Raw genomic sequence first — 13,648 nt, 5'->3', positions numbered from 1 at the left:
TCCAACTGAAACAGCTGTCCATTATACTCAGAAAGACTGAGCCAGCAGGGGCTTAACTAAAGTGGAATGTAGACAAACTGGAGATGTCCTTCCAGATTTATAAAGGCCGAAAGCTGCCTGGATTCGGGCTGGAGCCATAATTGATGATATGCTACCCTGAGATGAAACATGGGAGATGTCCTTTACATACCCTGTTATGATGAAATCCTCATGTATATTTAGCAGAAGGTGCTGGTTAAGCACCAGACATTTGAGTTATGTGAAGTCTATGCAAAACCTTAACTTGCCTGTGGGTTTGAATACTGTTACTAGGAGAGATACCCACTCTGCTGCTTCTGTTCTCAATATGATGCTTTGCCGTTAATGGTTCAGCCTTGACCTATACTCTCATAGAAATGGGAATATTGCATACAATATTTGTAACTGATTTGGTGCCTGGCTTCTTCTACCTGGTGGTATGGGTAAAACCCTTTAGGCACCCGTTACCTTCTCTGAATACTAAATCACTGGAGTCCACCGTATCCCCACAAATCATGGTAATCTCCTCTGCGTTGGAGTCCGGTTTCATAGATAATTTCTTCCAGCTGAATTTACCTTAAAAGTGGAGTTGTGCCTCTGTGTGATGAAGGCTTGCCCCACTACCAATCTGTTAGTCTAGTTCAAGATGCAACCATCCTACTATACTCTTACACCGGTGTGCCATAGGGTTAAAATTGATGTTATTTAGCAGTATCTTTCGGTATAGTCGATTGCATAAATTTTTGGATAGACCTGTTGTGATGAATTTGGGTAATTCATCCCCTCTCCCCAGGGAAAGTCACCCCCTTTGAGTTTGAGGCTAGGTAGGTGAGCCCACTAAACAAGACTGTCCATAGGGGTCTGGGAAAGTGGGAACTCACTGGGAGCAACTCCCCTCTTAAGGGACAACGATTCCGGTCCCTAGAAGGAGTTTCGTATCAGGAATATATTGTCTGAGTATATGGGAATCAAAAAGACTGTTTCTTCTGTTTTGGATTCACCAAATAGTGGCATTTCTTCAATCTCCTTGGCTTTGGGTAATGCTGCATCCCACCTAAACTGCACACGCAAAGAACGACGACACATCCATTTTGTTTGTGATGACATTCATACAAAGACTATGAACCTTGAACAGAGGGGAGAGAATTCTATGCAGAGGCAAGCGTCTGACGGGAAGATGTCCTGTAGGGGCAGAGCCATGCTAGACCACGTAGCGAGCGATAGCATGGAGAGCGAACAAATCGCTAGCAAGATGCCAGATGGCTGGCATCCTGACTAACCAAGAAGCCAATGTAGGGAGAGAGATGGAGATGGTAAAGAGACCGTCTCGCCTGGTGTCATGACCACACGGAAACTGTGATGGGCCTGGGGCCCATTAACTGACGCTGATACTAGACCGCAGTGGAGAAGTCGGATTCCTGATCTCTTCATAAGAAGTACAACTGCTGGACAGACTAAGGGAAGCAATTCCCCGAAGAGCTAACATTGTTGAGAGGGCGAGCCTTGGTATCAGAAGCTGAGGAAGCTACAAGGGTTACAGGAGACAGGAAAACCCAAACGGGCAGTCACTCTACCGATGCCTTGCTAAAGCCAGCCTATCAAAGGGACATAGGGCTTTTGGAAATCCTGGAAACATTAAACATGGTGAACAGAACTGGCTGGAGAGAGAGACCCTAATGGGTTGCAGTGTTTCCAAACAAGGCAAGAAGGCACTGTCTTAAAAAGCATCCAAAAGGAGTGAAGGTAGATTATGGAGTATTGACCAGAAACAATGGTGTGATTGGTTCTCTCATTCATAGAAAAGTGCGACTGAGGCTAGAGGCAGCCGCAGGAGTAAAGTGCATAACGAGATGAAGGGCTCGTGTGAGATGACAACCCCAGATAGGCGTAGGCAACATTGGATGCATTTGTCATTTATTGGGCTAGATTTACATTTGCTTAGTTTACAGGAATGTTCTGCCAAATTCGTGAATGTCAGAAATAGCTCAATTGAAAGATAGCTTTTCTGAAAGATGGAAAAATATTGAGGACATTATTTGAAGCTGTGCGCTATGTTTAATATTTTTTTTTAATTAATCTTGATTTTTTTGGTTAAATAAAAAACCCTTAACGATAAAAAAAAAAGGCACTGTCAAGCGCTAAGTGCGAAATGGTGGAATTGTGTTAAAAAAACCTAGTCTTTCCAGAGAAATTGAACCATATGGAATATATGTGAAGACTTAAAATTTGGCATACAGAACCTGCAGAGAGGCTGAAGACTGTACAGCGAGAAACTGATGAAGTTTGTGGAAAGAAACTCAAAACTTGATGATTTTTTTAAAACCTTTTTCTGAGAATCAGGAACCAAGTGTTGGGCCAGGCAGAAGCCAAGGACAGAGGCTATTGCTCCGGCCGCCTTCCTTTTGTTAGGTTTTACTAAGTGGTAGGGCCTGTTAGCTACTAGGGGTTGGACTAAGAACTGTTTCTTTTGGACTTAAACGAGCACCCTTATGTTTAGTTTTGTTAGTCAGGGAACTTGCCTCATAGCTAGATAGGTGTTTTTTTCTTATCTGAATAAAAAACCCATAACATGTCACATATTAGAACGACGACTACTGGATTTCCACAGTGTGCATTTGTCCTCCACTTGGACCTGAGCCAGTGGACCTTTTACTGATTATGTTGTTTCTGATTTCACAGCATTTGGGTACATGGCCCTTTTGCATCTCCTCAAATCATTTTGATAGCTGGTCACTCTCCATTGCTAGCTATGTGGTACATATTGTCACACCCGAGCATCTTTTTTCTGTGCAGTCTACATTCTGCGGTTTGTACTCAATGGTTTGTTTTCTGAATACAGGCTTGCCTTTCTCTGCCTGTCTGGCTTGTAAGACCTTTACATGCTTGTTGGTGTGTTCAAATTCGTTCACATCACATAGGATCACATCTAGGATTGGGTCGCCGTTGGGCCATAGCGCGTCACATACTTTGCTCTCTCTACGCTCTAACATAAACTGTCAACAATGGTCAAAACTGCCAGCCACATAGTGAAGTAACATATCAAACAGGCCCACATTGGCCAACAAAGTGTCCCACTTTGACCAAAAAAAACTGGCCCACACTAGCATTTTGTGTTTTTGGTTCAGCCATGGGCCGTTTACCCTATAGACCACTCCGAACCTGATCCAAGTTCCATAAGCAAAGCCAACGTTGGGTAGAGGATTTGAGAAAGTAGGAAATGACCAGGTTGTTTGGTCCTGGCAGCTACGTCGTGTGGGATGTTTTAACCCACTAGGCTCTGCCCTGCGACATCCCTGTGTGCTGGTGGCACCAGAATCCGCAAAATGGCCGCAAAAGCCCTATGCGTGCTAAACCTATGAAAATTGCGCTGTGAAACCGGAAAAGATGGCTGCCAATCTACTTTGCCTGTTGTCAGTAGTGGAAGGAGACCACACTGCTGAAAACTGTCACTGGGCTGCCCACCGAGTGAAAATGGAAACTGCATGAAAGGCAGTGCTTTATTGCTAGGAAACCCAAAAATTGCTCTGAAATCCTTTTTTCTTGGTTGCTGAAAATACAAAATAATGGTTCAAAACATCAAAGAACATCCAACATCCTTGCTGGGTGTTACCCGTCACTTCATTAAAGGAGTCAATATGAGCACACAATGTCAGGAAAAGCAGAATCTATCATCAGAATATCCACATTAAAAAGTGTGATTGCCTGTGAAAATCTGTCAAAATATGGGTGCAGTACCACTGGCCGCCTGTATGACAGCTGTCAGTAATTGCATTAGATGCTTAAACTTGTGCAGTTAAAATCAAATGGTTGGAATTAAGTGACTTGATATCAAAAGTAATATAGGTTGCAACTATTTAATCTCCCTGGTTTAAAGACTTGAATTAGAGTTCTGTTTGCCTGTTTTAAAACTGTAAGTTTATTTTTATCAAAGAAAAACTTAAAGTGATTTTTAAAGTCAGCCTGATGCAAGCCCAAAACTACAAAGCAAATTCCCCAGCTTGCCCCAACAAAAGGCACCTCTCCTGCTTCCCACCAAAAGCCAGGAAATCGCATTCGGGTGTTGATGAAGAGGGGAGGAGATTTGGGCTGCTGCTCCTGAGAGAGACAAAGGACTTCCTTGGCTGAAAGGATATGCAGATTGCAAGTGTCAATAGTAGCCTCTGCTGAAGGAAGAAGGCGGGGATTGCTCTTGAGCCACCAGAAACTTTGGGGGCGGGAACATACATTTTTGTTGATTCTTAAAGCACAGAAAAGCATATTTTTGAAAAGGGCCGACAAAGGACTGTGCGAATTTGTAAAAACTGTAAAATTACAGTATTGTTAATGTGAATTTTTGGGGGCACAGTTTAAAGAAGGTGTAGTGATAAATCTGCTTTGGTAGCAATTGTATTGATGTCAAAAGCATTAAACTTCATATGATTATGCCCAGATATCATGCGCACATATGTATAAAATGGTGGACAAATCAGATAATTGTGTCCCGGACAAAAGTGCGAAAAGTTGCCAAATCCAGGCCCAAGCTCTCACAGCAACGGGGCTTGGATGAAGACCTGCTCCACAAAATATGTGATATAGATATGCTATTGCTATCAAGTTTGTAAAATTGTAAATATGCATTATATGAAGAGTAGATTTCATGTGCAAAGGGGAGGTTTTCCCTGCATCATAAAGCACATCGTCATGGTGACACACTATTTTCTTCTCCAATCAAGGGAGAGGAAAGACTCTAACCAATATAATACCTAGAGGGTGTGCCTAGGATAATTCAGCATACCCACCCCTTTAGTAAACACATAAATAGAGACAGCTTAGGACCTAGACACACATTCACCCACCAACCAGATTGCTGGCGGAGCACTTTGCAAGAGAATTCCAGACTCCAGAATCCAGAAACTTTGAAAGCAGAAAGGCCCATTTCCAAGCTGAACCATTCTCAGCTTGGCCTTTAAAAATCCAGAAACCAGATTTTAACCCAGGCCTCTAAGGGGAACCAAAGAACAGCCTGGCTGTGCTGTAGCTGCTTTCCTGCTAAGAATTATTGCCAGAATTCAAAAATCCAACCCAGTAGAACCGTGCTGTGACCAGATAGCTGTGAACCAGAGCCTGAGAGTTCCAGTCCAGTCCCACCGTGCGGTGTCCAGAGTGCCTTGCTGAGTGCAGACCAGAACGCCTTGAGTCCAGTCGGGTGTGCCTAGCAGAATTCCTGTCCAGAGATCTTGACTGACCTGAATCCCTGATGGTTCTGTCCAAACATTGGTAGTGAGTATCCATAGCATAGGAATGTCACTAACATATGTATTGTCTATATGTCATCCCTATCCAAACCCATCCTCTCTTATATCCAGAACTGCATTAGAATTGGTTAGAATCTTTTGTCTTGCCTGAACTCTTTCTCTTATCCTTTAGTCCTTTTGGAATAGTAGTGTTAAAATGATCTTTGCGCTGAAATATATTTTCTGAAGAAAGGCTAGCGTCTCGGCAGGCGAAACCAGTGTAGTTTGCATCTTCATAGTCTACCCCTAGTGTAAAGAAACTTTGTAATTTTAAAAGCGCATTCTTGTTTTGAAAATTTGCCTCTCTGAAAACAATGACCTCCACAAAAAACTCCATAACTACTTCACCGTTTATGCTAGAAACGAAACTTAAGTGTCTACTTGAAGCTAACATCCTAAGCTTTCTCAGCTCCTTATAATTTTTCCGCAATCGCGCTTACCGCATGCGGAAAAGTTTGCCACAAATATTTCGTTTGGCTCAAATCTATAACGTGTGAAATAGCTGTTCATTGCACCCAACCTCAAAATTAAGTTTTCAACTTGCTAGTTACTCTATAATCATTGCTAGTGTTTGTCTGATACCATCCAAAGCGGCTCCCACTAGTATTGAAATAATTTCAGTGAATTAAAACCATTTTCAGTGTTTTACCATTCATGCAAAGCCAACTTTAAACCATTTTTGACAAGTTTGCCAATCAATTCTGTTTTTCTCTGGTGTTTGCTGGGGGGAAATTGGGATTGATACTACTTTGTTGAATCCTGTATTCCTGAAACCTGTTTCTCTCCTTCCATCTTTTTATATTGCATATTGGGGGGATTGAGTAGTGTGCAGGGGGAAAGAGTAATCATATTGCATTTTTGATTGAACCCACACAAAGGTATTATCTCTGTGCTGCATTATTTTTCCTATCATTACTCCGTGAGATTAAAGAGATTGTTAGTGTGACTTCACCCCATTGGTGATTAGTGTATAACCTTTATACATATATATAGATATATATATTAGTGAAATCTAAATAAATGTTTTAACTTTGCAAACCAGCCTGCTTCCTGGTTCAGTGTGACCGGGGGGATTCAAAGAGAGGGGCGTGATATAAGTGGTACATCGCGTTCAGAAATAAAAACCTATAGACATAAATAAATATTTAAGGGTTTCAGTTGTGCATCCCACGCTAGGCATTGACTTAGGTGAAGTGCCGGGTTGGAATCACTTACAGTTGGAAACCAGTCTGTGTTTGTGAAGCTCATGATCCATGAAATGGAGAGAAGAGTGTAATAAAACATTGGAAACATATAACATGCATTAATTAATTGCACATATCGGACAGGGACGTGACTTAATTTGATGTTCCTTCCAACATACTGTTTTATAGTGTCATGTTGGTGTGCTCTTTACTCATATTATTAACTTGTTTTTTTGCAGCCTTCTGACAAAGAGACGTTTAGCCATTCTGTCACGAGTTTGGCAACAGACCCCCCTCCCAGCACTTACCAGAATGGCGGCATTAGCAATGGTGATGGTGAGTGACCCATGCAGTGTTGTTCTAAATAGTTGTTTACTTGTAAGCCTTCACATTGTGATGAAGCAGATTTCTTCGAGTTGCATTTATTTTGACATGTCTCGCCAGATCTTCGGCAAGGGGGGTCTGAATTTCATCCTAGGCAATTGAACATGAACATTTATCTTGGCATCCATTTAGTCTTGTTTAGAATACCTAACTCTGGAAGAAACCTTTTTAGTTACTTCACCAGTGATTAGCAACTCTGGCTTGTCCTTTTTACTTCCCTGTGCCACCTTTCATTATGTCAAAGCATTCCTCTGCATAAATCATCCTTTGGTGGTCTTCTATTGCTCCTCATCCTGAACCTAGAATAGCTCTCTACTGCTTCTCAGTGCCTCAAACACATTCATGGGCAAAGACTCCGCAGTATAGGTAATGTAAGACTTTTGTGACCTCATCACAGAACATTTTCCTGCTGCAGAAATGGTTGTTCCTCATGGTTACCCCACCCTGGGAAAATGTTATTTAGTGCCCTTCTCATTAATGCAATGGGTATTGGGGTATTTGTGTTGGAAAGTTTCCAGCAACGCACCCGCAGCTGCCTACCTTTGTTGTCAGTCAGTAGATCCTTCTGGCTGGCATTGACCCATCTGCAGGAGCCCTCACCCAGGTTTGTTGTTGGGCCGTCCTACCACAGTGAGGTAGGGACTAACAATTTCTGTAATGAGGCTTTTACAGGTTTACCATAGGTGACAAAATACTCAGATACACAATGCCTTTGTTGCCTGGTTTAGGGTCAAAAGAAATGTCATGGAAGCTACCAAGTCACGTTAGAAATGTTATTGCATTAGAGACTTTTATACATTTACAAGAATTAACTCTTATCATGGTAAATGTACGTTCTCTCTGCTCGGGCAAAGTTTTTTGTTTTTGTTTTTGCCAAGCATGTCATTTTGGAGATTCCCTTTCCTGGGAAACATTGGGTCTCATAATGAGTATAGCAGTAGCTGTGCCGGTAAAAACGGCACAGCTGCCGCCAGAGTCATTTTTGTTCCGGCGCCCAGCAATGGGGACTTACAGGGGCATTACTGCCCTGGCTGTCCCAGTAATTGCCCATTGCCGGGCACCAGACAATTACTCCCCATTCCCATTTGAGTCCCATTGGACTCAATGGGAATGGGGAGGTCGGATGCACCGGCCCCATTCATGAATGGTGCTGGTGCATCCGTCAAGGTCTGCGAGCGGGTGCCTTTCAGCCCGCCAGGTAAGACCTTAAGGGCTGAAAGGCACCCGCTCGGTACCGGCAAGCTTACCAGTACCGTTGTTTCCAGACCGGCCTACTTGTAATGACCCCCATTGTCAGTAATGTTGCATACAGAAAGCAAGCAGACAACACGCATGTCTGTCTTTTATGTTAATGCTTTCACTGCTGTCTCATGGGACAAGCCTCATAATAAACCGACGTGCACCTATGGATTGGAGAATGTAGGGAATGAACGGAACAAAGGGAAGGAATCTGAATAGTGGCAGACAGTGCCGAGGTGCCCGGAGAAGAGGGAGCCCTAGAAGTAGAAGGCGGGCAGTTGGAAAGAGCAAGACGCTGCAGGTAAGACGCTAGGAGGTCTCTGATGAGCAAGAGGAGACATGGAAAAGTCAAGGCATTGAAATTCTGGGGTACGAGACACCATCAAGAGACCTGACAAGACACTGGAGGACTGAAGGAGACACAGCGTGACTCCGGTTTTCAGCACCCAGCTGAACAGCAGCCATGAAAGCTGTAACCAAGCACAGCCTGAGACACTCATGGAGGTCATAGCTAAAGGCTGAGTGGCCCATTTACCGAACTCATTTAGCAGGTAGAAAAACTAGTGGAATTCTGAGAGTCTGAAACGTCCTAACGGCCCGGCACAAAGTTACCCCCATCTGTTTTTGTTAACATCTTTCCTACCGTGATCCTTCGGGATAGTCATCCAATTGAAACCTTTTCAATGGAAAGTTCATTTTGTGGCAGCATTAAAATGTAATCGGAGGAAATGTTGACGAATGGCACCCACTTCTGTTTTCTGGGATTCCCCTCAGTGCTGAATTGCCTGCGTAGCATGAATACATTTTGATCACTAGCCGGTGAATTAACAATTAAGTGAACCAACTATTTCATTGGAGTTCATTTTCTGCTGAACACTGATTACATAGATATCCCAAATCCTAAATACTAGCTCTGATGGATTCAAGGCTAGTTGAAAATACATAAGAACAGGAGTAGACAATGAAAAGGTTTGTACAAAAACCTATGAAAGTTGCAGTATCCCTTTCAGTAGTTAATGGGGGCCCCCTTTACGCACATCAACATTTTGACAGGTGGACACATCCCCTGCTTCATGCCTTAGTCACGCCTTCCTTTTGATAGGGTTTTGATTATACATTTTATATCGATTTGCTTTGATTTGCTATAAAATGTATATTTTATATAAAGTGGCTATCATTTTTATATCGATTTGATATAAAGTGAAAATAAATGTTTATATTAAAGTGAGTGGAGCAACGGCGACGGTTCAGCTTAGTCGATTATGGAAGGCAAAGTGAGGGCTGAAGACAAGGACTGTGAACTTAGGGTTTTGTAGAGTGACACTGCAATGATGATGGACAGGGGTTCCGACCCAAGGTGATAGGAAGCGGATATACATTTTATAGATAATATAGATGATGTCATGATGATATATTTTTAATGACACGGGCTAGAGAATTAGGAGGTATAGATGTAGATAGATTTGATATACAGTTAATATACATTTTATATAAACATTTTTTATCTTTTTATAAAAATGTATATAAAATGAATATAACTATTTGTTTATATAAAAAAGCATATAAAATGCATATTCAAATTAATATTTTTAATATAACATTGTATATACAAATAAACATGTTTTTATATAGAATTAATATAAATTTTGTATATAAAGGTGGCCCAAACAAATTGATATTAAAAAGTACATTTAATCTCATTTTGATATACAATGTATAGCAATGACATATTAACTGGACATATTCTATATATAGTACATATATGAGGTCATAGCATTTCAGACGATCAACAGGGTCTGAAAATAACCTCCAGAGTTGAGGTTAGCTCCATCACCTAGTAACATTAAACTTGGATGAAGATTGTATATAGACTCTTAACTATAGGCTGGCAGCCTTTGTGAATTTGTTTTTATAAGCAAAGTGTGTTTCACAGAGCCTATACAAAATTTCAAACTATTTCAATGGCAAAATACAAATGACACAGCACAAAGTGTCTTCACCAGAGTTGCACAAAAGACCGCTGGTCTGGCCAATGCTTGTTTTTTAAAAAAATATTGAGAACAGTTTGCTTTTTATACATAAAGTGTTGTTTACAGTGGTTCTTTGCCAGATCAATATCAGCGACAGAACCTTGTTAGGCAGCGAGAAACATTTGCTTTTTAAACACTCATGAATGGATGACATTTTTGCATTTTGCAGACCTCAGCAAAGAACACTTGTGATTATTGATGAGAATGGTTTGTATTTCACCTTGTAAGCACTAGCACTGAAAGATATACACAGCATTGATTATCTAGAGCATCAATGGTACTATGAAGTAAATAAACAGCTGTAGCATATTGGGACTGTTGATGTAATGTGCATTTCGCTGTGTCATCGAGAACACATTGCACAGTACATATCTGGTGATTTGTGTACAGAACATGTGCTTCTGTTAGCCAGAGGTGGCAGGGAGGAGAGTTTTTTTTGTTGCTATCCCTTAAAAGGGTCGATTTTGATAAAGGAGGAACAGCTTGTAGAATTGTACTTGAGTTCAATTATGACGGAAGAATCCATCTGGGAGTTTTCGCTGAGACGGATAGAGCCCATTGTTAGCAATCCACTTTAAGGACAGTAAAAGGTGAGTTGTTTTATAAAAACGATATGTATATGATTTGTTGCTATTTTACGACTTGTGCTCTGATAACCTGTAGATGCACCGCTTATTTGTGGTTGTAACGTCTGTGCTAGCTTGCATATTCGACAGCCTGCAAAATGTGCTGGGAGAGATGAGGACGGCTTTTTATCTACACTTATATTTTTTTCACTGCGGGGACATTCTGCCGGGCTTATAAACTTCTTATTCTAGATAATGTGTTTCCACAGCTTGTTCAGCGTTCATTAGGGGTGTGGCACATTGCTTAGTTGCATTTTCAAGTAATGTTTGAATCATTTAGTTTTTCTTGGGGCCTATTCTGGCATATGTTACCTATGTGTATATAAGTTGGTGCTGTTTTGTAGCTAACAGTTACGAGCAGTTGCAGCCGCTTTATGGGGTCTTCCTCACTTTGATCTCATGACAGTAAATGACATAGAAGACTGGATTCAGGGATTCTCTGGCATACATGCCACTACAAAAACTAGGAACATGTTAAAGCCTGGGGGCAGAAATCTCCCCTATAATAAGGGAATCCGGGAGGCCAACAGAGGGTATAGAGCTGAGATTCGGGGTTTCAAGAACATGAACTTAGTGTAGTGGGAGCTGACTACTATGAGAAAGTTAGAAAAGCGAAATACAGATAAAGAGCCTGTATTAAGAGCATAAAATGGCAGAGAGGAACAACAGATATCAAAGGCTCGTACAAACTATCTGTACCAGAGATTCTCGTAGCATATGGGCACTCCTAAACGAGAACAGAGAGAAGGTTAATGGACCATTAGCCAACCCTATTTGCGAAGAAGTTTGGATAAAATTTTTATTAGGCCGTAACTCGGGAGAGGCGGAGGCTCCTAGTATATCTCAAATGAAGCCTCCCTTTCCCCCACCGTTTGATGTTTCAGCAGAGGCCATTCACAACAAAATAGTCACCCTTAAGGCCTCTAGAGCCTCTGGCCTGAATGGGCTGGCCAATGCAGTAATTAAGAACTACCCTGCATTTTGGGCACACCTCTTCTATATTCTCTTTAAAAAGATCTTAGCTCAGGGGACCATTCCCCGCTCCTGGCAAACGGCTATTCTCGTCCCTGTGTTCAAAAAAGGTAGCCGCACAGACCCTAACAACTACAGGGTCCTCTCTATGCTGGACATTACTGGCAAACTCTTTGCTGCGTTACTGCTTAGTGAGCTGCAGAAGTGGGTGGAACAGACCACCATACTTAGCAGATTCCAATGTGGTTTCAGGCGAGATTTTTCCACCTCTCACAATCTGTGGGTGATGGACATGCTTCGCACTCGGGCACTTAGCAAGGGGCAGCCCCCGCTTTATGCTCTATATATTGTCTTCAAGGCTGCCTTTGATTCTATCCCTAGAACAAGGCTATGGATTAAGCTGGAAACAATGGGTTGCCCGTCTGGTCTTTTATATTATCTAAGACAGTTGCACCATAATACCTCTGCGTGCCTCAGATTAAACCAGGAAGGCAGTATGACTAGACAGGTGACCCAGAATAGGGGGGTAAAGCAGGTATGCGTAACTGCACCTCTCATTTACAATCTTTATGTATATGATATCCCTGCAGCACTTGCCGAGGCCAACAACTGCCCCCCAAAAATCGGCGAGGCAACTTGCACTGTCCTAGCATACGTGGACGATCTGGTTGTATTTGACAATACCATAGCTGGACTCAGGCGTTCTGCAGTTACCTTATGGGATTATCCTAGGAACAATGGCTTGACTATAAACCTAGATAAAACTAAGGTACTCAGATTCACTAGGAAAAGGGCATCTCGAGTCAACTTGTTGGTACATAATAACCATATACTTTATGCTCCATCCTACCGGTATCTTGGAGTGGATATTGAGCCGCTGGGCGACTACCCCTTGTGCCGGCAAGGACGTATAACCAGGGCTATGCAAGTAATAGCATTAATATCTTAGTTTACAAACAAGCAGGGCGGCTTTACCTTGTGGGGGACCAGACACCTATACATCCAAGTGTTTGCGCCCATGATTACCTATGGCCTTGAGTCTCTTCTCTCTTTCGATCTTGCCTGGCTGCAAGTGATGGAGGGCAAATTCTGGCGCCGGATATTGGGATTACCTCCGAGTGTCCCAATGGCCCTGATTAGGCTTGAGTTGGGCCTTCCCTCACTCAAAGCTTTAGTACTCAAAAGGAGGGCAGGATTCTATCTTAAAATGCAGGGCAGCCCTCCTAATCCGTTATTGGCTGTGATCCATCAAGAAGTGAGCAAAAAACATACCACTTCCCCCCTCCTGAAAGACATGACCAAATGTCTCACGGATATAGGCTGGACGCACAGAGGGGATATTGTCTCTAAGGATGTGCTAAAAACGCTCGGCCAAAGGTGGACCTATGGGACTAGTTAGAGAATTTCTCACACCTGAGTAGCTTAAAAACCTTTCATTTTGTAAAATACAGACTCTATAATGTTATGCAACCACAAGCATATCTGTATCTCTGCCCAACTAAAAGGCTCAGACTTTTCATTATTTTGTTGCTTTTGGAGCAATTACCCACCCTTTATAAAGTAGGAGCCAGGGAAAAGATTCCTGCCAGTGAGCGAGTTTGTCGTTTATGCAAATCCCCTGAATGTTTGGAAACAGCCAAGCACTTGTTGACCAAGGGTTCGACTCTGGGGAGTTCAATCACTAAATATCTTGGGGAATTTGTACACGATCCCCTTACCATCTGTGAAACCTCATTCTGGCTTTATTGCACTAACACCTGCAACATGCATTTGTTTATTGCACTGTATAATGTGTGGCAGTTGATTGAAAAACACCTGGGCTCCTTGATCTGAAACATCATATTATGGTGGGTTAAAGATTGCTTGTGACACTCTGATCAGGCAGAGGCTTCACACCTATTGTACCTGTATTTCGACTTTGA

At 42.2% G+C, this 13,648-nt stretch overlaps 1 protein-coding gene across 13 annotated transcripts in view; it reads left to right on the top strand.

Moving 5' to 3' along the window:
- Window positions 1-13,648, top strand: part of PAG1 (phosphoprotein membrane anchor with glycosphingolipid microdomains 1) — an 846,294-nt gene that overhangs the window by 754,596 nt on the left and 78,050 nt on the right. For all 13 annotated transcript variants that reach the window (XM_069621261.1, XM_069621265.1, XM_069621260.1 and 10 more), the window contains one exon: window positions 6,715-6,811. In XM_069621261.1, the coding sequence (XP_069477362.1) occupies window positions 6,715-6,811 (97 nt within the window). The remainder of the gene's footprint in view (window positions 1-6,714; window positions 6,812-13,648) is intronic.

The sequence above is a fragment of the Ambystoma mexicanum genome, chromosome 5q (genome assembly GCF_040938575.1).
Source record: "Ambystoma mexicanum isolate Mex_15411 chromosome 5q, UKY_AmexF1_1, whole genome shotgun sequence".
Classification (NCBI taxonomy): domain Eukaryota; kingdom Metazoa; phylum Chordata; class Amphibia; order Caudata; family Ambystomatidae; genus Ambystoma; species Ambystoma mexicanum.
The sequence above is the reverse complement of the archived record's forward strand: the minus strand, read 5'-3'. Positions and strand labels throughout refer to the sequence as shown.